The sequence below is a fragment of the Mustela erminea genome, chromosome 19 (genome assembly GCF_009829155.1).
Source record: "Mustela erminea isolate mMusErm1 chromosome 19, mMusErm1.Pri, whole genome shotgun sequence".
In the NCBI taxonomy this organism is placed as follows: Eukaryota; Metazoa; Chordata; class Mammalia; order Carnivora; family Mustelidae; genus Mustela; species Mustela erminea.
The window spans coordinates 3099797-3122752 of NC_045632.1; the positions used below are offsets into that span (position 1 = coordinate 3099797).

At 53.5% G+C, this 22956-nt stretch overlaps 1 protein-coding gene across 1 annotated transcript; it reads left to right on the plus strand.

Annotated features, from left to right (window-relative positions):
- The first annotated feature begins 9999 nt into the window (after positions 1–9999).
- On the plus strand, positions 10000–19387 carry CALM3 (calmodulin 3). Its single transcript, XM_032324222.1, has 6 exons — positions 10000–10166; positions 14544–14574; positions 16757–16900; positions 17068–17174; positions 17380–17515; positions 17679–19387. The coding sequence occupies exons 1-6, from the start codon at positions 10164–10166 to the stop codon at positions 17705–17707; spliced, it is 450 nt and encodes a 149-aa protein (XP_032180113.1). The 5' UTR covers positions 10000–10163; the 3' UTR covers positions 17708–19387.
- The last annotated feature ends 3569 nt before the right edge of the window (positions 19388–22956 follow it).

Here is a 22956-nt window from a genome sequence, read left to right on the forward strand (position 1 = left end):
CCCAGTCCCCAATTAGAACTGCCCACAAGATGGGACTGGCACCATATAAATAGGATAACTTCCATTAGTATAACCCAGAACAACACCTGCCCTATGGCGGGATACACAGGGAGGTCACGGGGAGCTCACCAAGTACAGAGCGGATCTCTCCAGAGAGCAGGTGCCTGTGACACCCTTTCTAGAAAGGGATAGTGGGTGGTGGAAATCCGTGCAAAGGCCCTGTGCGTGGTAGTCTAAGGGTCACAGACATGCACGGGGAACCCTGGAGGCATCTTCGCTCAGAGTTGCTGCCACTTGTACACGGGGTGGGGGTGGGGGTGGTCATAAAGGGATTGAGATTAGGTGGTCCTACATTTCTGGGTGAGAAAGATAAGATGAGGGTTACGATTTATATAAAGACAGAAAGACACTAACAAGAGCACTGACTCTGACTCTGAAGAGATCTGTACATGGGGACTGGGGCGGGAGGGAACCCTGCAGTTCAGACTGGCGGGTTTTAGATTTGCAAAAGCAGGCTATGCAAAAAAAGAAGAAGAAGAAAGAAGAAAGGAGAAGAAGAAGGAGAAGAAGAGGAAGAAGGAGAAGAAGAGGAAGAAGAAGAAGAAGAAGAAGTAGTCGTCCTCCGAAGTTAATAGATGAAGGCTTGGTGAGAACTGACAGGTACACAGGGCTGGAGTATCTCCCCACAGATTACTCATTAGTTCCAAAAGGAAAAAGAGTAACTTTTCAGCGAGAAGCCTCACCACCCCCAGTAACAGGCAAACTAGCATCCACGGCTTCCTGATAAGAGGCACTGGGGACACTGAGTTATTTCTAGGATATTTCTTAAAAAGAATGTATCAGCTGAATCTGGTCATGAGAAAACCTCAAACACCAGTTGATGGAGATGCTACAAAGTAACTGACATAAAATTTTCAAAGCTGTTAATTTCATAAAACACAAAGAAAGACTGAGGAACTGCTCCTAACTAAAGTAATGTGGCAGCTAAATAGAATAGTTGATTCTGGCTGGAAAGAAAGAAAAAGAGAGAGAGAGGGAGAGAGAAGGGGGGGGGAGAGAAGGAGGAAGGAAGGAAGGAAGGAAGGAAGGAAGGGCGAGCAAGAGAGACAGCAAGAGAGAGAACACAGCAGGGAGAGTGGGAGAGGGAGAAGCAGGCTCCCCACTGAGCAGAGAGCCCGATGCGGGGCTCGATCCCAGGACCCTGGAGCCCCCAGAAAATGTGATGTGTATATATGGATAATTAGTTCTCAGCTATTCGTTTTAGCATACCTACTGCAACAAAGAACATCCTATGTTCATGGCATCTCGTTTCCCCTTCTTGGGCAAACAGCCAGTTACATTCCCCAGCCTCTCTTGCAGTTACATCTGGACATGGCCCTGGGTTCTGGCCCCCAAACTGCAATTAAAACACATGCTCTGAATCCAGGACAATTCACCTGCATGGTCCTCAATGTCCTTCCCCCCCCACCCCCCCGCCGCCCAGTCCTGGCAAGATAGTGGATCCAGGAGAGAATACTGAGTGTGTGGGGGACAGCAGAACCAGAAGAGAAAAGGAAATTGGATCCCTGAAGGCTATCTGCATAAAAAGAACTAACACATGACACATGGTGCGAGTGAAATATACACACTTTCCTTGTGTTAAGCCACTGAGATTTGAGACCTTATTTGTTACAATAGAATACAATACAATCATCACTCCCTGTAACTAGTTCATCTTCCTAGTGACAACAGTAAGTGCCCTTCTTCATTTTCTCTCTCTTTCTCTTTTTTTAGATTTTTCAAATTTATTTGAGAGAGAGACACACACAGAAAGTGGGAGTGGGAGCTGGGGCTCGACCCCAAGACCTTGAAATCATGACCTGAGCAGAAACCCAGTCAGAGGCTCAACCGACTGAGCCAACCCAGTGCCCCTCATTTTCTCCTTTCTGCCAGCAGGGAAACACAACAGCTTTATCAGCTGTTTGAATGCAGACGAAGAAGCCACATGTGGAGGATGGAAGAGATCATCAGATTGGATAAAAAAGCAAGAGCCAACTATGTGCTATCCACAAGAAACACACTCTCAATATAAAGTTAGTCACATCCAAAGTAAAAGAGTAGAAAAAAATGTACCATGAAAACAGGACATATAAGAACCTGGAGCATTTATACTGCGATCAGACTGACTAGACTTCAAGACAAGGAATAATACCAAAAATAAGGAGGGTCACTTCATACTTACAAAATCATTTGTCAGGAAGACGTAACAATCATAAGTGTAGATGTACCGAATAACAGGGTTTCAAAATACATGAAGCAAAATTTGACAAATTAGACAAATTCACAATTACAGTTGGAAATGTTAGGACTGCTTTCGCAGAAGTTGCTAGAATAAATAGGCAAAAAAACAGTAAAGACATAGAAAACTTGAGCGCCAATTTTACATAATTGGCATTTATAGACTACTCCACACAACAACCACATTCTTTCCAAGTGCCCATAGAATATTCACCAATATATACTATACATTGGTGGCCCATAAAACAAGTCTCAATAAAGTCCAAAGGATTGAAGGGTATATTCTCTGAACGTCATGGAATTAAAGTAGAAATCAAAGGCAAGACCCATGGGAAAATCCCAGATATTTCAAAATTATACACAATAATAATCTAGAGATCAAAGAAGAAATCACCGGGGAAATTAGAAATTGTCTTGAACTTGGTAAAATCAAAATGCAGGGGTGCCTGGGTGGCTCAGTGGGTTAAAGCCTCTGTCTTCGGCTCAGGTCATGATCCCAGGGTCCTGGGATCGAGCCCCCAGTCGGGCTCTCAGCTCAGCAGGGAGCCTGCTTCCCTTCCTCTCTCTCTGCCTGCCTCTCTGCCTACTTGTGATCTCTGCCTATCAAATAAATAAATAAAATAAAATAAAAAATCAAAATCCAACAAGCCAAAATTTGGGGGATGCAGCTAAAGCAGTGTTTACAGGGAAATTTAATTTTAAATACTTATCTTAGACAAAAACCTACCATGGATTGGAAGGACAGTGCAGTAGTTATGATCATGGAATCTGAAACCAGTCTGTCTGGTTCATATACGGTTTCTATTACTATCTAGCTGTATGACCTTAGGCAAGTAACTTCTCTGTGCCTCAGTTTCTTCATCTTTGGAATCGAGATTGTAATAGTACCTACCTCATAGGGTGAATATGAGGATTTAATTAATTTTATATCCTCAGAGCAGGGCTGACAATAGAAATATAACACAAGTCACATGTGTTTATTATATTTTGTAGGAGTCACATTGAAAAAGTAAAACACTTGTGATCTCTGTCAAAAAAATAAATAAAATCTTAAAAAAAAAGAAAAACTAAAACAAAACACATGAAAGTAAATGTAATAATGTATCTTTTTTAACCCCATATGTCCTAAATAATGTATTTTCATTATGTAGCACTGGTCCCATTTCAAGAGATCAATTGCTAGGTGTGGCTAGTGACTACCATATTGGACGCAGACCTCTAAAGTACTTGAACCCTCTTGAGCACATTGGAAATGTTTATCTGTTTGTAATTTAATATCAAGAAAGATGGGGCATCTGGTTGGCTCATCTGGAGGAGAGTGGGACTCTTGATGTTGGGGCTGTGAGTTTGAGCCCCATGTCAGGTATAGAGATTATTTAAAAATAAGACCTTTAAAGATGCCTGGGTGGCTCAGTCGGTTAAGCATCTGTCTTTGGCTCGGTCATGATCTCAGGGTTCTGAGATCAAGTATGTCATAGGGCTCCTTGCTCAGCAGGGAGCCCACTTTTCCCTCTGCCTGCCACTCGCCCTGCTTGTCCTCTCTCCCTCTCTCTGAAAAATAAATACTATTTTTTAAAGAAAAGACCTATAAAAAATAAATAAAAACAAAAGTTTCCCCTTCCCCTAGATCTTTCTTTATTTTTTTTTTTTTAAGATTTTATTTATTTATTTGACAGAGAGAAATCACAAGTAGATGGAGAGGCAGGCAGAGAGAGAGAGGGAAGCAGGCTCTCTGCTGAGCAGAGAGCCTGATGCGGGACTCGATCCCAGGACTCTGAGATCATGACCTGAGCCGAAGGCAGCGGCTTAACCCACTGAGCCACCCAGGCGCCCATAGATCTTTCTTTAAAAAGGCTGTTTTGGGGGCGCCTGGGTGGCTCAGTGGGTTAAAGCCTCTGCCTTCGGCTCGATCCTAGGGTCCTGGGATCGAGCCCCACGTCAGGCTCTCTGCTCGGCAGGGAGTCTGCTTCCTCCTCTCTCTGCCTGCTTCTCTGCCTACTTGTCACCTCTGTCTGTCAAATAAATAAATAATATCTTTAAAAAAATAAAAAAGGCTGTTTTGTGGGGTGCCTGGGTGGCTCAGTGGGTTAAGCCTCTGCCTTTGGCTCAAGTCATGATCTCAGGGTCCTGGGATGGAGCCCCGCATCAGGCTCTCTGCTCAGCGGGGAGCCTGCTTCCCCTTCTCTCTCTCTCTGCCTGCCTCCCTGCCTACTTATGATCTCTGCCTATCAAATAAGTAAATAAAATATTTTTAAAAAATTGTTAAAGGCTGTTTTGCTTCTGAAGTGTTTGTTTCAGTATTTGTGTTCATATACAGAATGCATCTATTAATTATGTATACATATATATTAATTATATCCCTGGGTTATTATGTAAATGTAGTTCCTATTATGAATCTCATTCAGAAAAGCTTGAAAGTGACTGATCGGGATACATATAAGAATAGGATTGCTAGGTTTTAGCAAATGTGCACGTTTGACTTGCCTAAAGAAATTGTCCAATGGCTCTCTGTTGCCAAGACCATAGTATCGTCATCAAATCCCGCTTCCTGTGCCTTCTTCTAGGGCACATGAGAAAATGGACTTCCCCATCCCCCACATGGCTGGTTCTGAACAATGACATGTGAGCTCAAGTGAGAGGTGTCACTCTCAGACTGAGTCCATGAAAACGCCCCAGGAGATTCTCCGAGCTCTCTCTTCCTCAGCTGTGGCAACGTAGAGACCTTGGGGAGAGATAACAGAGCCCAGGTTAGTGAGTCACCATGTGGAGGACAGCTGTCCTGCAGAGCAGCTGAGACCCACAGTACAGTGCATGAGGGAGAAAGAAATTTTAACCATATTCACTGAGATTGTTGCAATTCTTACTGCGTTATAACCTAGTCTAACCTAACTGATTCACTCACTAGAGTGAGTCTATCAACATGTATTCCCACCAACAGTGTAGGAGAGTTCCATCTCCTCGTTTTTTTTTAATTCAAAACACGTTTCTTGGGGCACCCGGGTGGCTCAGTTGGTTAAATGTCTGCCTTCAACTCAGGTCATGATCCCGGGTTCCCAGAATGGAGCCCCATATGGGGCTCCCTGTTCTCACTCCCCCTGCCTGTGTTCCCGCTCTCACTCTCTTTCTCCCTCTCTGTCAAATAAATAAATAATAAATAAATCAAATCTTAAACAAACAAACAAACAAACATGTTTCTTGAGCAGCTACTACATTCCTGGCTTTTAGTTTGGACGCTGCAGACAACAGTGAGCACAAAAGACAGGAAGATCTAGCCCCATGGAGCTACAGAGCCAGATTCAAACTATAAAAAGAATAACATACTCTCATATTTGAGAAGGTGGTCACTCCTACGAAAAACCATAAAGCCAAGTAAAGGGGTGTGGGAATGTTGGGTTACAATTTTAAATGGGACCATCAAGAACATGTCGTTTGCTAGAATCTTTCCTTTCTTTCTTTCTTTTTTAAAATAGTCTTCATGCCCCCATGGGGGCTTGAACTCAAGAGCCTGAGAGCAAGAGTCACATGCTCTACTGCCCAAGCCAGGCAGGAGCCCTGAGAATGTGTCATTTAAACCAGGACTTGAAGGTAAGGGAAAGTGAAGCCCTGTGGCTATTGTGAGAACATCTGAAGAAGAGGAAAGAGTACACAAGCCCCGAGGCAGGCACAAGTGTTCAAGGAACCGCAAAGAGGCCGGAGTGGCTGGAACAGACAGAGTGAAGGGGAGAGCACAGGAGGTGATATCAAAGAAATCAGAGGGTCACCCAATCATGGCATGGGTCCCCTGGACTCAGGGTGAACATCAATAAAAGGAAACCTCATTTAAAATGAGGGCTGGGGGCGCCTAGGTGGCTCAGTGGGTTAAAGCCTCTGCCTTCAGCTCAGGTCATGATCCCAGCATCCTGGGATGGAGCCCCTTATAGGGCTCTCTGCTCAGCAGGGAGCTCGCTTCCCTTTTCTGCCTACTTGTGATCTCTGTCAAATAAATAAACAAAATCTTTAAAAAATAAAAAAATAAAACGAGGGCGGGAGGCCAGAAGAGGGAGCTCCCACTCCCTACCCCTCCAATTGTGGACCCCAACAAGAAGAAAGGATTTTGCATTCCCAGCACTTATAAGTTCAACTCACAATGGCCTGAGGAGGAAGAAAGATTCTCTCCTGCCCAGCAACAGGCCAGCCAATGAAAGCAGTCACAACCCAACCAATGAACAGCCTCTATACTCCAAACTCCCAGGTTACTCCAATGGACTTTTGGTTTGTAACAACCTCCAGCCAACCTACCCCCACCCCACCACCACCAAAAGAGAGCTCCTCTCCTTGGTTCACAGATGTGCCTGCGGCAGTGGCAGTGGCAGTGGCAGTGTTCTGTTATTCCCAAATAAACCCATGTTTGCTGGCAAAATAACCAACAGTTTTAAGGTTAACATGGCATTTGTCTGGGTGATAATTTGGAATTCCCCTGATTATAATGGGGTTGAGCCTCAGTTTTATTGATCATTCCGAAAGCTGAGATTTTTTTTTAAGATTTATTTATTTATTTATTTGACAGACAGAGATCACAAGTAGGCAAAGAGGCAGGCAGAGAGAGAGAGGAAGCAGGCTCCCCGCTGAGCAGAGAGCTCGATGTGGGGCTCGATCCCAGAACTCTGAGACCACGACCCAAGACGAAGGCAGAGGCCTAACCCGCTAAGCCACCCAGGTACGCCGGCTCAGAAGATTTGAAGCCACTACCCAGAGTCTTGGCTGGCTGTAGCGTAGGACAACCTGAGGCTTGGAGACCCAGGAAGATCCCTGTAAGGTCTGTAAGATCATTTACCAAGCCTGGAAAGGAGGTGTTTGGAGACGAGGACCACCAGATTTATCAAATAGAGGCTCCTTGGATAAATGTCCCATGCAACTTTTGCTCAAAAACATTACATTGAGCAAAAGAATGCCGAGATAAACAAAAACAAAACCCCCAAAATACTCAATGATTCCATGTCTATAAAACTCTAGAACAGGCAAAACTAATCTTTAATGATGGAAGCCAGAACAGTGGTTGCTTGAAGGGTACAGAAATTGACTGGAAAGCTCCCACAAGGGAGCTAACTTTTGGAGATGATGGAAATGTTCCATAGTTTGTCTTGAATAGTGGTTATGAAGTTGCAGGCAATTATCAAAACTCACTAAACTGAGTTCTTAAGATCTGTGGCATTTTATTGAATGGAAATTATGCCATAGATACAAAAAAAAAAAAAAAAAGCTCACACGTTGGGCTCGGAACAAATCAGAGCAATTTGATTGGTTCAGAGGCAAGGACGTAGGACCTGCTGATTGGCTTATGTCTGAATCACACTGAACATTACGGTCAGCTTCCACCAAAGCGAGGACAGTCACCTAGGAGAGTAAGCAAGGTGGCACAGAGCTGGGAGGCAAGTGTGGGTTTGGCTGCTGTAACGAAGTGATACAGAAACTTATTTCTGTCTTAAATAAAAGTCTGGCAGTGGGACTGGAAGGATGAGCTCTGCTCCAGGAAATTATCAAGATCCCAACTCACCACTGGTGTCTCTCCTAACGCCCACGATGGCTACTCCAGCAGCAGGCAAGAGAGAAGGAGGGCACGTCCCCTCCCTTTAAGAGGATACCCCGAAGTTGCACGCATCATTTCTGCTCACCTCCTTTTTGGCCCTCGTTCAATCGGATGACCACACCAAAACGGAAGGAAGATTGGGGAACGTAGTTTTTATTGTGTGTGTGTGTGTGTGTGTGTGTGTGTGTGTGCCCAGCTATGTTTCTATTACTCTAGAAGAGAGGGAGAATGGATAATCGAAGACAAATCAAATCACTCTCACCGGTAGTATAATGGTGTCTAGGAGTGTGGGCTTTTCAGTCAGGTTGCTTGGATGCGAGTGATAAAAACTCATTTCAAACTAGTTTGGGATTCGACGGAAATTTTTTTTTTAAGATTTAAAAAAAAAAGATTTTTTTTTTAAAGAATTATTTATTTATTTATTTATTTATTTGACAGGCAGAGATCACAAGTAGGCAGAGAGGCAGGCAGACAGAGAGAGGAGGAAGCAGGCTCCCTGCTGAGATTGCGGGACCATGACCAGGATCATGACCTGAGCTGAGGGCAGAGGCTTTAACCCACTGAGCCACCCAGGCGCCCCTCGAGGGAAATTTTAATAGTTAGTGTACTCAAAGTTCTGACATGATGGTGTGCAGCCGGCCTCGAGAGTACTGGAACCAGGGTAATAAATGTCAACAGGGCTCTGACTCCATCTTTTACTTGCTTCTCCCTGGTGTCAGTTTTATTCTCTCCTCCAGGAGTGGGAAAATGGCCACAAACAGCTCTGGACCTATTCCTTCAAAGCCTCGCCACCCATAAAGAAAAGACTTCTTTTTTTAAAAAGATTTTATTTTTAAGTACTCTCTACACCCAATGTGGAGATTGAACTCACAACCCCAAGATCAAGAATGGTATGTTCTCCGGGCTGAACCAGCCAGAATGCCACCCCTCCCCCGCCCCCCGCAAAGGAAAAGATTTCTTGCACCCAGACTCCAAATCCAAAAACCCAGGAAAAGACTCATTCATTGATTCAACCTGTACATTCTGTTCCAGGTGGGACAAAAGGATTGGCCCAGCCTGACTCACTTCCCCGATCCTCCTCGGCCAAGGGTAGGGGGATGACAGGCGGGGCACATACAGGAATGGCATCTCCTATTCTAAACAAAAAAAGGTTGTTTTCTGAGCTCCAGGAAACAGTTTTCAGCTAATCTTCGCATTCTTTTTCTTCCTAAGGCTGGAATCTTGGTACGAGAAGTGCAAGAATCAGGTGGATCTAGGAGATACCAGGAGAATGGCTGGGAAGTACGGTCTCCCCAGTCCAGCCAAACACAGGCTCCTGTGTACAGCAGGCGCCCCATTCCTGCTTATTGAATGAATGCATGCAAGCATGCATGAGTGCCCTGTTCCCAGAGGCTGTCCTGTGACGGCCCCAATTTCATAGACTCTGAGCTGATCAAGCGTGAAGCGGGGTCCGCACACCTGCCCCCACAGGTGGAACCTTTACTGGAAGAACCTTTACTTGAAGAGCAGAACCTTGAAGACCCCGCCACCTCGGTAGGGCCCAGTTGGGGGCGGGGCCTCCAGACCCCAGCATTTTAGATTGCACCATCTTCCATCTGTTAGAGGGGAGACCCGAGATACACCTTCTGCATCTTCCGCCAGCCCTTTCAACACTACCTGGCCACCAAGACGATGTGTTTGCATCTCTAACATCCACACAGCTTCTCCCTTCGCCTCGTTACACCTCACGGCTCCCCGCAGGCACACATTTCAGGCTTCCCCACCGCCACCACGCAGTGGCTCGCCCCAGTTTGACGCATTGCAGGGAAGGCCGGACCAATCGGCACAGTGCTCTCATTTCCGCCATGGCCCTGGCCCAATAGCGGCACAGCTCACATAGGGACGCGTCACGCGCCACACCAGTCGTGTCCCTCCGCCGGGGGGGCAAATGGAGAGGACGCAGGGGGGCGGAGCGCGCGGCGACGAAAAGTAGTCCCGCGGCGGGTCCGCGCGCGCGCGCGCGCGCGCGACCGCAGGCAAAGCCCGGCTCTGTGTGGGGCGGGCGCGAGATCCGCAGGTCCGTCGGTGCGGTGTGTGGCGCGGAGGGATCCGCGGGAGCCGCAGTGCGGCGGCGCGCGGGCAGGGCGGGGCGGGGCCGGGCGAGGCGGGGCGCGCGCGCGGCGGCCGTTGAAGGACCGTTGGGGCGGGAGGCGGCGGCGGCGGCGCGCGCTGCGGGCAGTGAGTGTGGAGGCGCGGACGCGCGGCGGAGCTCGAGCTGCTGCAGCTGCTGCCGCCGCCGGAGGAACCTTGATCCCCGCGCTCCGGACACCCCGGCCTCGCCATGGTGAGTGAGGCTGGGGTCCGCCCAGGCGGGGGGCTCTTAGGCGGGCACGGCGGGGCAGGACTCCTGAAGGGGCGAGTGGACCCGGTATAGGGGGTGTCGGGGCCCCGGCGAGCGCCCCTGGACCCTTCTCGGCCCCTCTGTTGGGGGCCTTCGAACCCAGAGCGGGACGTTTGGATCCCGGAAGAGCGTTAGGAGCTTCAAAAGCGACTTTTAATACCAGGTGGGGTATTTAGACCCCCAAATGGGCACCCGAATTCTCAAAGGGGGCATCTGAACCCAGAATGGGGCCTCTGGACCCTCAGAGGGGGTTTGGACACCAGAAAGGACTTTTGGACCAGGGTGGGGCGTTGGATCTCTGAGGTGGGGTGTTTGGACCCCTTGGAGGGCGAGATAAGAAGCATTGGCCGGGGAAGGGGCTATTCGGGCCCTAATGAAGACTTTGGGTCCTCAAAGGATGCGGGGAAGGGAGATCAGAGGAAGGCCAGGCTGCCGGCGAGCTCCCGAGAGGGGGCCGTGTGTAGCTGGACCTGGGTGGGGAGAGTCGCAGGGATGGGGGCGACTTCTGCAGATCAGACCCCGGAGGGGAAGAGGGGGTGTCTGGGAAGACCAGCATTGCAGAGGGAGGAGGTGCAAGCTTAGGGCAGGAAGAGCCTGGGGTGGGTAGCAGTGGAGGTTGGAAGATGCTCTGGGAGCCTGCAGGGGACTGAAGAGGATTGGGGTCGGGGAGGTGGTTAAGAGGGAATGGTGAGACTGGTGCTTGCCAGTGGTGGGGGAGCAGGAGACCTCGTGGTTGGTTTGGGGGGCGGCCAGAAAAGGTTCTGAGGTTACTAGTGGGTTGAGGCTGTTGAACTAGGGAGGTTGGTTTTCATGGGAGGGGGCTGGGGCGGAGTGTTGCATTGGGTCCCTGAGAAGGTGGGGGTAGAAGAGGAGCCTGGCTTGGGTTGTGGGAGGTGAGGTGGAAGAAGGGCGGGGGCGGGGTGGGGGGCTGTCGGAGGAGAAAATGAATGGCAGCCAAGGTGGGCCTAGATTTGGAGGTGGATGTGGGCTGCTCCCTGGAAGTCTCCAGGGAAAGACCGGGACAAAGACTGTTCAGTCTAAATGGGGAGTGGGCTGCAGAGGCTGCAGGGAGTGGCTGTATGGTCCCCCTTCCCCAGGAAGGATGGGGCTGGGCAGGAGGTGCCCTGGCTGTGGGAGCAGGTGGGCGGAGTTGTTCAGGCCCCTATTGCGCACTGAAGCAGCATGAAATGGGGGGGTGGGGGACCAAAGTTTGGGATGCATCAAATGAGCCAGCCTTTTAAGCCTCGAATCTCACCCCCTCGCTGCCCCTTTCAGACCGAGAGAGCTGCTTTTTCCACACAGGAGTGCTGGTTTTCTTGTGGTCTCCAGCTCCAGGCACTGTTCTGCACGTCTCCTCACTTGTGCCAAATGACAGTGCAGTACAGTGTGGCGTCGGTGACAATCGGACGCCTGTTCCCGTGGCCTCGGGGTGGGGGCTGCAGAGCTGGAACAGAGAGGACCTCCAGAGGGACCCCTTCTTCTGCCCGAGGGCTACTTGTTCCGTCCGGGGCCCTCACTGAGCGCCTCTGTTCATTCACACAGCTGGAGCTTTGAGAGAAAACCAGCAGACTGGTTCTTTCCTGCTCCCTGCCACCCACAGCACCCACAGCCCCCCCAGGCTCAGCTTCGGAACCGCGCGCAGCCCTCCTCCCTGGCAAGGCCGGGGAGAGCAAGCAGCCGCTGCTGTGTATCAGATCTCAGACTTGCTGACACAGACCTAGTGGCTCCTCTTGCCGCTACCCTATTTTCCCCCAGCAGAACCTTGCTCTAGGGGCCCTCAAGGCCTTCTTGGCCGGTGCCAGGAGCCCCCCACCCATGGCGTCCCAAATAGGACCTGAGCTTCGGCCCCAGCTAGTTTCTCTTCCTACTTGTAATCGGCAAGGTGTGGGTGGGACGAGCCCTGGTCACCAGCCTTGGACTTTGGCCTGAGCGCTGTGGCTCTCCTTGGCCCGGGTGAGGGGCCCTGGCCTTGGTTTCTGCTCTCATCTAACACTGCTCTCTGGCATTGGCTGGGGGCTGGGTCACGGCAGAGAAATAATACCTCTTCCCTCCCCCACCCCAGGGTTTTTTTTTTTTTTTTCTCTTGTCCGGCCCCTTACTGGAGCCGAAGATGAGGAATAAGGAAGCAGGAGACCAGCTGGGTTGTTTTGGAGACAATTTTTTGGAAGCATAAAATTCTCAGATTGTGAAAGGGAAGAAATCCTGAGAAGGGGTCCCCGCGATAAGAGTTTCTTGGGTGATCCGTGCTGTGGGCAGCAGCCCTGCTTTGAGATCCATAGCTGGGAGCTGGGACCTTTCCTTCACGTCGCAGGGGCCGGGGAGAGGGTCTTCTAATAGGCAGGAGAGTGTCTGACGGGCTCCAGAAGCAGAGCCACGCCTATTTGCCGCAGCCCCGGACCTGGTGTGGATCATCTTTGCCTTCCAGCCACGGGTGGCAGCCCCAGCCCTTCAGAGCCACTCCTGGTTATGCGGAGCCATGTGTCCCAGCCCCTGACAGGGCTGCCCAAAGTGGGGGAACAATTGGGGTTCTTGCAGAGCAGGGCGGGTGGGGTGGGAAAGCTCCCGGCATGGGCTGGCTCCTTCCATTCTGGGCCAGGCAGAGAGAACCAGGAGCAGATGGAATGGCTGCCCTCCTCCCCAGACTGTTCTCTGCCCTCGGTTCTTTCTCTTCCCTCTCCCCTGGCATTGCCTGGCCTTGGTAACCAGAAGCCCATCCTATCTTCTCACGTTCCCTGAGCAGCTTCCTCAGGTGTCAGGACCAGGCTTCTCTGCCCGTGGGAGCCAAGGGCAGTGGCCCAAGCAGGGGGCTTGTGGGCCGGGGCTGCTGGCTGGGCATCTAGAGCCCAGCAGCCCCACGTCTCCTTTGGAGGCAATGCAAAAGGGTCTCCGTTTGGCTTCCTAACCTTCCCTTTAGTCTTTGGACTTTTCCAGAATGTGCGTGTTTTTCCTTCTCTACCTTCCTTCTTCCCTCCTCCCTTAGCCATCTCTCCTCTGTCATCATCACTTTGATTTCCCCTCCCCTTCTGCCTTTTTGGGGCTTGGCCTCAAGTTCCTTCCCCCTTTGATTTAAAAAACAACAACAACAACAACAACAAAAACAAACCTAAAGGACATTTTAGACCAGTTCTGATGTGACCAGTTCTTCTATTTGGGACGGGGTGGGGGTGGGCGGGTCACCGCTAGCTTGCCAGGGAAGCTCTGGAACCGTGGTGCAGATGGTTTGCTCTTTGCTCTGGTTTTGAGGGCTCTCAGCTTCCAGGCTGGAGACGGAGACGCGGAGCCCCTTTCCCAATTGTAAAAGGAAGTAAAGGAGGGGGCGGTCATCTGGGCACCAGGCAGGGTGGTGCCCTCTTGGCAACATTGGCAAAAACCAAGGAAAATTCATGTGTTTGCTGCCTCAAGCTAAATGTTGGGGCTCAGCCGCCTGCCCAGCTCCTCTGCAGGACACCAGTGCAGAAAAAGCTGGTCTCTGCCTCTCCCCTGCCCCACCCCCAAACCCAGCATGCAACAAGGGCTCCCTGCCCCCACCTGGCCAGTCCCCAGAGTGGACAGGACTGGAAAGGGTTAAAAGCTGCAGCAAAGCCCAGGGAAGCTGACTTGGGTCCCACAGCCCCTCCCTGGCCTTGGCCCTTCCGGCCCCAAAGGAACAGAACAGAACAGAACGGTGCCCTGCGCCTGCCCTGTGCACAGGGAAGTGGGGCGGCTGCCTGTGGCCCGACCAGAGTACCCGGAGTGATTCAGAGCGACCAGTTAGGAGAATTCCTGCCAGCTGCATCCAAATAGGTGACACAGAAACTAGGCGAGAGCCCCAGACATCTTCCCTCTGTCCTACCCAAGGACTGGCCTGCTTCAGTTTGGAGCCTTCTAGAAATGCCTGATTAGGCCTCCAGGGCAAGTGCTCCCTTCACTCAGCCCCTGGGGCTCTCGGTGGCAGCAGTGCAGCAGCTAAGCAGATACAGGAACCCGCTGTGCTGGCTGGGCTGGGCTGGGCGGGAGCAGGACGTCTCCCCACCCATCTTGGCTCCCAAGCGCTGGGTCAAGATTGGAAGGCCTTGGATCTGGGCAACTTAACTGGGCCCCGTGGCAGGCAGGCCTGGGTTTCCAGTCCACTCTAGTTCCCAGAGTCCTGAATCCCCACACTTCCTCCCAGAACCTGGCCTTCCTGCAGCCCTGGACCCTGGCGTGCAGCTCCTTAGCCCAGGGGTAGGGGATGGCCTGTGGAGCCGGCCTCACCAGGGGGCCGCTGGACTGAGCCGTCCAGGACGTGGGGACCACCGCGGGTGAGCCCCGGGACTGACTGTCTCCTCCTCGCTTTTCCAGGCTGACCAGCTGACCGAGGAGCAGATCGCAGGTGAGCTTGCCTACTCTCTTCCTCCCTGCCCTGCCCCAGGAAGGCCTGTGCATCCCCAGCCAGCTCTCACCCCGGCGGGAGCAGCTGACAGCTGAACTCGTGTGGTCCCTGCCCCCGTGCTGGGTCCTGTGCTTAGAACGCTGGGGACCGTGTGTAGCAGCACACTGCCCCCCAGGAACACCAGACAGACCCCTGTGGCCCTGAGCCGGGCACGCACCAGATGTCAGAGCTGTGTCTTCTCCTGGCTGCTGGCCACTGGGGGCCTCTTACTGCTTGGTGGCTGCAGGGTAAACCCAGCTCTCAGTCCCAGCTCCCGCCACTGGGCTCCGAAGTTGAGCCTCCCGGGGGGCTGCGAAGCTCCTGTCCCATCCTCTGGATGGCTTGTCACTGCCCTCTCTGCACTTGTCTATGCTTCGCAGTCCTCTTCACACGTCTCGAGTCACTTTCCTCGGCCAGAGAGGACTCTCCGCCAGCTCCTGGCCTGAGCAGCTCCTTTGCATTCTCTGGGTCTCTGCTCCGATGTCACCTCGGAGAGGCCTTTCTTCCCTGCCCGGCCGGGACGGACAGCCTTCCTTTACCCTCCGGCCCGTCGCCCTGTGTATTGCCATTGTGGCCCTTCTCACTGCTGAAAGTATTTCGTGTCTTCACCTGCTGTATCTCCTGTCATTAGACGTAGCTCCTCGCGTTGGGGGCTGTTTCTGTTGGTCCTTGCTGTACCTTCAGTGCCTAGAATATAGTAGGAGCTCCGTATATTTTTGTTGGCCACGTAGGTGAATAAAGGAAGGGCCGTATATCCCCCAGGAAGCTGTCAGAAATCCTGGAATCCCATCTAATTCATTTTTGTAGCCACATGGCTACACCCCAGAAGGGTCACTGCTACAGGAGCTATTGTGTCACTCGGTGGGCTTCTGGGTCTCCCTCTCCCAAGACCATGAGCTGCTTAGGACAAAAGCCAGCTCTTGGATTCTCCCCGCCAGTGCAGAGCAGACAGGCGGAAGGATTCACAGAATGGGCCCTGGGCCCCAGCAGCTATCCAGCCCCAGCTTTGCTGTCAGGTCCAACAGGCTGCAGGCTAAGTGCCGAGTACACCGCCAAGGCGGGAGGAGGCCGGACTGGACTCGCCTTCTCTCTGTTCCTCCTGCCCCCGCCCCCAGCATGTAGTCACACCTTCTTCTTCTAAACTCTGGCCATGGAGACCCATGGAGGAAAGCTGGAGTACCGCCTGGTTGTGGAGTGATCATGAGCTCCGGGTCCTGCCCTCCACAAGAGGCCCAAGGCCTCAGTACAGAGAGGTGCCGGCATCCCCAAGGAGACTCCTATCCCTGTGGCCCAAAGGCTGGGGAACAGAGCTTCTGGGCTGTGCGTGCGTCTCCCGCAGCACCTGCCACCCACGCCTGGGCTCTGCCCTTACGTGACACAAACACAGACTACACTCCCCACCCTGTCCCCATTAGCAAACTGTCCACCACCTCACCCCAGCCCACACTCTCTGGGAATAGGCTGCCAGGCATCTGTTCTCCCAGGGTTTGGGGGTAGGGAGCACCCGGTGCCAAAATGGGCCCAGTGGGAGGGCAGCAGCCACGTGCTCCTCTCCCCGCGCCTGATGCGTCCCCAGCTGTGGCCTTCCCACTCAGCGCCACTCGCTCTTCATCCCAGCTTGGCAGCCATCCCCTCTGCTTCATCCCTCCACCCGCCGCGCCACGGTGCCGCCGCGCACCCACCCCCGACGCCACCGCACACAGCCACACACCGCCGCTAGGTGCAGGGAACTGGCCTGGGAGGACCGCTCAAGGCATTCTGCAGCTTCCCCTGCCCCTCCCAGCCAGCTGACCTTGGCCGGCGTACTTCCCGTGGAGAGTTCTCTCCGCTCGTGTCCACTCCATGACAGCAGTCCATTTCATCATTGGAGGGAGAGGCTGAAGCCAGGGACCAGAAAGAAATGTAGACTTCTCTGCAGACCCCTGTCAGCCTCTTTCCCCTTGGTCCCCACTGAGCTAGCTTGGCCAAAGTAGATGCTTAATAAATGTTGAACAAAGAAAGGAAGGGGTCTGCCCCGAGCACCAAAGCGAGGGGCCTGGACTGGCAGGCTCCTGGCTGCTTCTGGGAGGACTCCTGGGGCCGTCTTTCACTGAGGCTTTCACCGTGGTCCTTGACCTCCGATTCCTTCCGTCTCTTACCCCAGAGTTCAAGGAGGCCTTCTCCCTCTTTGACAAGGATGGAGACGGGACTATCACCACCAAGGAGTTGGGGACGGTGATGAGATCCCTGGGACAGAACCCCACTGAGGCGGAGCTACAGGACATGATCAACGAGGTGGACGCGGACGGTGAGCCCCATGGGGTGGGGGGTGGCCCCCTTTTCGGTCGCATCTCAGGACCATTGGGAGCCTCCCTTGGGGCGACGGATGAGCCTGCGTCCCCTCTGCCAGTGCTCTGGGGCAGTCTCCCAGGGTCCGGGCCAAGAACATTCCTGACTCCCCTGCCTACCTTCCAGGGAATGGGACCATTGACTTCCCGGAGTTCCTGACCATGATGGCCAGAAAGATGAAGGACACAGACAGCGAGGAGGAGATCCGAGAGGCGTTCCGTGTCTTTGACAAGGTAGGCCCTCGTCTCCCACAGTAGCTCTAGGGCTCCGGCAGAGGGACAGACTGGGTGAGGCCCCGGGACGCCACTTCCCCGAGGCCTGGGTCCCAGTGCCGGCTCCGCTGCCTGCTTGCCCTGCGACCTCACCCCTTCCCCTGCCTGGTGGGGGTGACTGACAGTCCTTGGCCGGCTCAGAGCCTTGCCCTGTCCCCACGCCCAGGATGGCAACGGCTACATCAGTGCTGCCGAGCTGCGTCACGTGATGACGAACCTGGGTGAGAAGCTGACCGACGAGGAGGTGGACGAGATGATCAGAGAGGCCGACATCGATGGGGACGGCCAGGTCAATTATGAAGGTAAGTGGCTGCTGGGAGCCGGGGGGGGGGGGGGGGGGGGGCGTCTCCAGAGCAAGTCCGCGTCACGACATCAGAAATGAGTCCCCGGTCCCTTGTGTCTGGGAGGGCCGCTGGCCTGGCCCGCTTGCCCGCTCTGACCCGCTCCTTCTGTTTCGCTTCACAGAGTTTGTACAGATGATGACTGCCAAGTGAAGGCCCCTGGGCAGCTGGTGATGCCCGTTCTCGTGCTCTCTCTCTTCTCGCGCGCGCGCTCTCTTCAACACTCCCCTGCGTTCCCCGGTTCTAGCAAACACCAGTTGATTGACTGAGAATCTGATAAAGCAACAAAAGATTTGTCCCAAGCTGCATGACTGCTCTTTCTCCCTTCTTGAGTCTCCTCCCAGGCCCCTCATCTCTTCCTCTCGCCCTCCCCCCTTTCCGTTCTCATCTTCCGAGGCCTGAAGCACTCCTGGACGCAGCCCTCTTCCCCCGAGGGGAGTCTCTGCCCTCCTCCTCCAGCCCGGGTGGCTCTCCTCTCTTTTGGTTTGTTTCCTTTCATGTGTCCTCTGACTTTGGGTGCTGGGGTGGCTGCCGGCCCTGTCCCCGGCCCTGCTGGGGAGGGGATGAGGCCTCACCCAGGCAGGAGAGCATGCCTTCCGCTGTTGCATGCGACCGGCCCTATGATTCCCTGTGCACATCCCAGCAGCCTTTCGGGCAGAGGTGCCGAGAGAGGCATTCCAGAAGGGCTGGGGGGGGGGGGCCTCGAGTCGCGGTGTGGACTGGATATGGTCCAGGATGGGGACGAGGGAGTTTTGGAAGCTGGCATTCTTTTTCCCGCTGGAGGGGGCCGACTCCTGGAAGGGGACGGATAGAGTGGACGCCGCTCAGGTCCCACTGGCTGATGTGAGACCATCTGATCAAATTCCTGGGGGTGGGCTGGGTGGGGGCTGCTGAGATGGCCGCTCTGCGAATTGTACGTGCCCGTGTTCCTAAAGCGATCTCAAGCTGTTCTGTAAATACCTGGTGCTAATGTCCCATGCCACCCGCGCTGCTCCGTGCAACCCCCCCACCCTCCCCCACCCGGCGCCAAAGGCCCCTTGTTGCCGCGGAGCCAGGGATGTTGCTTTGTCCTGTACAGGTTCTCCTTTGGTTTTCTTCTTTATTCCCCCTAAAACTGGTCCTGTTGAAAACCGTGCCGGGCTAGTTGGAGGGTGGAGAGAGGGAAAATGAGCCCGCCACGCTCCGGAGAGAACACCCCTGCAATAAGACAGTCTTAAGGGCCAGCTGGCCCGGGCCTGGTGGCGGCCGAGGGCAGCTCCGCGGCCTGGTTAGCCGGCCCCTCCCGCTTCTTTGCGGTGACTCGGTTGGCTCTGTAACACCTGTGCTGGTCTCCGTGCCCTCTCTCCCCTCCCCCCACCCCCGCCTGCCCCCCACACTGCCCCAGCATGATCCGTGACCTTGCTTCTGATTTTCGCCTCTGGGACAAGTAAGTCAATGTGGGCAGTTCGGTCGTCTGGATTCTTCTTTTCCTTTTTTCTTTTCATTTCATCTTGCCCCACCCCCCACCCCCACCCAGGTTGTTCAAGTGGCTTCTCCTGGGACCTGCCCAGCTTTGAGAACCTCCTCATCCACCCTCTGGCACCCAGCCTCCTGGGGAGGGGAGGGGAGGGACGGGGCGTCGTGGGAGACTCAGCCAAGAGCTGAGGGGAAGGGCAGGTAGGCGTGAGGCTGTGGACGTTTTCGGAGTGTTTTGGTTTGGGTTTTCTTTCTTTCTTTCTTTCTTTCTTTTTTTCTTTTTTTTTTTTTTTTTAAACCGGGCAATATTGTGTTCAGTTCAAGCTGTGAAGAAAAATATATATCAATGTTTTCCAATAAAATACAGTGACTACCTGACGTGGCTCTTCCCAGCTTGCCTCTGTTTCTGGGCCTACTCCCTGCGTGGGCCCTGCACCCCTGCCCTGGAAGGGCCTTTCCTGCACACAGCTCACTCCAGAGCCTCATCCTGGTCACGGCAGCAGAGGGGGACCTCTGGGCTGGGCTTGTGATCCCAGCCGGATCTCGTGGTCCCTGAAGGGAGGAGCTGGCCTGGCAGTGCAGCCCATCAGTTTTGGGTCGGGGGTGGGCCACAGGAGCGCGGAGGCCAGCCCCGGCCCGCGTGTCAGTCACATGAATGAGTGCCTCGTGAGGACTGCGGGGGCCTGGGGCCGTTTCGGGGCCACGAGAGCAGCCCACTGAGCTGAGACATGAAGGCTGAGCATTCACATGATGGGCAGGAAGGGGTCATCCAAGGGAACAGCAAGAAGGCAGACCCCGGAGGTAGGACCTGGGTGGGGGACTCTTCGGGTGCTCCAGGGAAGGGGTGACATTCACTGTGCGAGTCAGTGTCAAGCAGCCTGCATGTCCTGGGGCCCTGCGCTCACAGAGCTTTAGCCCCCCAGAGGGCACGGGGATAGAGGGATTTGGAACAGAAAGCCCCTTAACTTTCCCTGCCACAAGTGGGGATGTGGAGAGGGCCCAGGGTCCTGTGGTACTGTAGGAAGACGTAGAACAGAATCCTTATGGGCTTTTCCCAAAATAGAGGAGCCCCACCTCCAGCTGCAAATCCCAAGTGCTCACCCATTTAGGGGTGCAAGGAGTGAACAGTTCGCGGACACCATCTGGCCTATGACCCATTCACATGCAGCTGCAGCGGCGGTGCTGGAGGGAAGCAGAGACCTAATCCAGTGGAATTAAAAAAAAAAAAAAAAACTTGCTTTCACTCTTCACCCAGCTTTGGAAGGGTGGAGAAGCCCAGCAGCAGGGCCCGACCTTGGGGGCCTTCCTTGTGGCAGAGACCCTAGGCCAGCCCTGGATCGATCCAGCGTGGGCCCATCACTGGAGCCCAGCACGGTAGGTGGGGAAGTCGGGAGCGGCAGGCCGTTTCAACAGCGCCCCAGCGTCTGTGCCCCCTCTTCCTACCACCTAGTTGTCTATCTCTAGGTCTATCTAAGTGAAGGAGGTGGAGTGTATGGACGAGAGCTCTGGTCCTGGGGCCTCCTCCATGACCTTAGGCAGATGAGCCCGTCGGTAAAATGGGCACATGGGAGCACTTGCCCCTGGGGCCACTGAGGACCGAGTGAGCCCACAGGGACACAGGGGCACAGCAACCGCTGGCCATTCTTCACTGAAGGCTCCCACTTTGCAGGCGTGCTTCTCAGCTCTGCCTCCAGGACACTGTGACTCCAGATGAGGAAACTGAGGCCCAGAAGAGTGAAGAGACTACTCCAAGGTCAGCGCGCTCTCCAACCCTCAGGGTCTCTCTCTGCCACTTCTTCCTTGATGACCTTTGGGGCGGTGACTTCACCTCTCTGGGCCTCAGTTTACTGGTCTGCAAGATGGAGAATAATGACCCTAAAGGAGGAAGATAAGAATACCCACTGGAGAGGGTTGTGCTAACCACTTCCTAGACCTACCCCATTCAGTCGGCATGCAGGCCACGGAAGGTGAGCAGAGGCATGAATTAAGTGTCGAGACCTGACAGTAAAGAACCGGAAGCCCCGAGCAGGTAATGCCTCTCACACCACACTTCCAGGCAGCAGCCAAGCTGGGTCTCAAACCCTGGATCCTTCAGATCCCAAGCGCCCCAGGCTGCCCACGCAGCTCTGGCTCCTATCATTAGTTCTCCCCCTTGGGCCCTATGTTTTGAAAGACTTTTACTCCTGGATAGGCTGCTTTATTAAATAATCATGCCTTCTCTTTCCCATGCTTTATTAATCAAAGACACATAGACGGCACTTGGAGCTTCTAATGGACGCAGGGCAGGCCCAGAGGGAGCTGATTCCAGCCCAGAGCAGGAGGCTGACAGTGGGAATCGTTTCCAATTCCGGCTCTCAGGTCTGCTGGACCAGCTCACACCTGTCCTCAGCGGGGACTAGCTGAGGGACACAGCGGGAGGTGCCCACCCAGGGTCCCCTCCCTTCTCCCCCACCCCCAGGGTAGTGGCCACTGGGACCATTTCTAAATGTCACTCCCCCTTTGACCAGCAGGTGGGGCAGTGACTACTGAAGGCCACGGAGAGCTGGGACTCCTGGGGACCAGCCAGTCAATGTGTGTGTATGTGTGTGTGTGAGTGTGTGAGAGAGAGACAGACAGACAGATGGTGCTTGAGTCCCATCTGTGGACCAGGCCCAGTTCTAGGAAGAAATGAATAAAACGAATTATAAATGCACACATTCTCCTTAGCTTCCTAACACCTGCAAGACACTAGGCAAACCCCTCGGCTAGGACCTCGGCACATAACCCAGCTCACAAATTTCTATTTTTTTCCCCCCTGCTTCTTGGAATACTTGGTTCTGTGATCACAAAGTTGTCATCCAACTGGAACGTGAGTGAGAGAGGGCCAAGACAGTGTCAGTCACTGCTGTATCCCCAGCAGGCGCAGAGCAGCCTTGGGCCCCAAGCAGATCCCAGAGAATCTGTTGAGTTAATGAAGGAGCAGGAGGCTAGGAGGCCAGAGTCAGAACTGTGAGCACAACAAAACATCTCTCTTTCCCAGGCTCACTTTCTTCCAATCCTCGGGTCCTGCTCAGCCATCGCCTCCTCCAGGAAGCCCTCCCCAATGTCCCCTTAGATTGCACCCCACCCCACCCCCATCTCACAGCTCTGCCCACTCTGGACTCCGAGCCCCAGGAGAGCAGGGCCAGGGCTGTCTCTGTCACTGCCATGTCCCCAGCATCATGAGCTAGGAGAGGAGTTTCCAAATCATCCCGTAGGGGCTGTGTGCAGATAGATGGGCCAGGAAATGCTTGCAAACCCCGGACCTGGTAGATGGGTGTACACACCCAGGCCAGAGGCGGTGGTGGTCTGCAGAGGGCAGAGGGATTCTTGAGATGCTAGGCCTGGAGGGAAAAAGCTAGCAGAAAACAAGCTTCCGTGCTGAAGCCTCACTAACCTCGTAATCCGAATCTTAAAAAATGGGAATGGTAATAGTGCCTACCCCGGGCTTGGATGCTGTGGGATGGAATGCCCAGCCCTGCGCGGCCATCACTTAGTGAGCCCTAAGAGGCTGGAGAGACAGATTGACCCACTTTCTGGGACGGCACCAAGCATGGAGGCGAGCGCCCCCTGGCGGTCCTGCCTGGACAGGCTGACAGGCCCCCTATCCTGCTCCTCCCTCCCCAAATACAGCTCTGGGTCCCCTCCACCCACGCCATCCTTTTCCCATCACCCCCTGGGGAGCCCTCTGGCTTGGTCCCCACTGAGGCTGGGCCAGGTTTGGTGACAAAGGCAGGACTCCACCTGATGCTTCTTGCCCTGTTTGGGTTTTGAACAGGTCAACTCTTTTCATTACCAAATTCAACCAATACGTCATTCTGGCAAGACTCATAAATGTTTCTAAACACCCTCATTTTTTTTTTTTTTAGTGTTACATTTTTTTTTTTATTGTGGCAAAATACCCATGACATAGAATAAACTATTCGAAC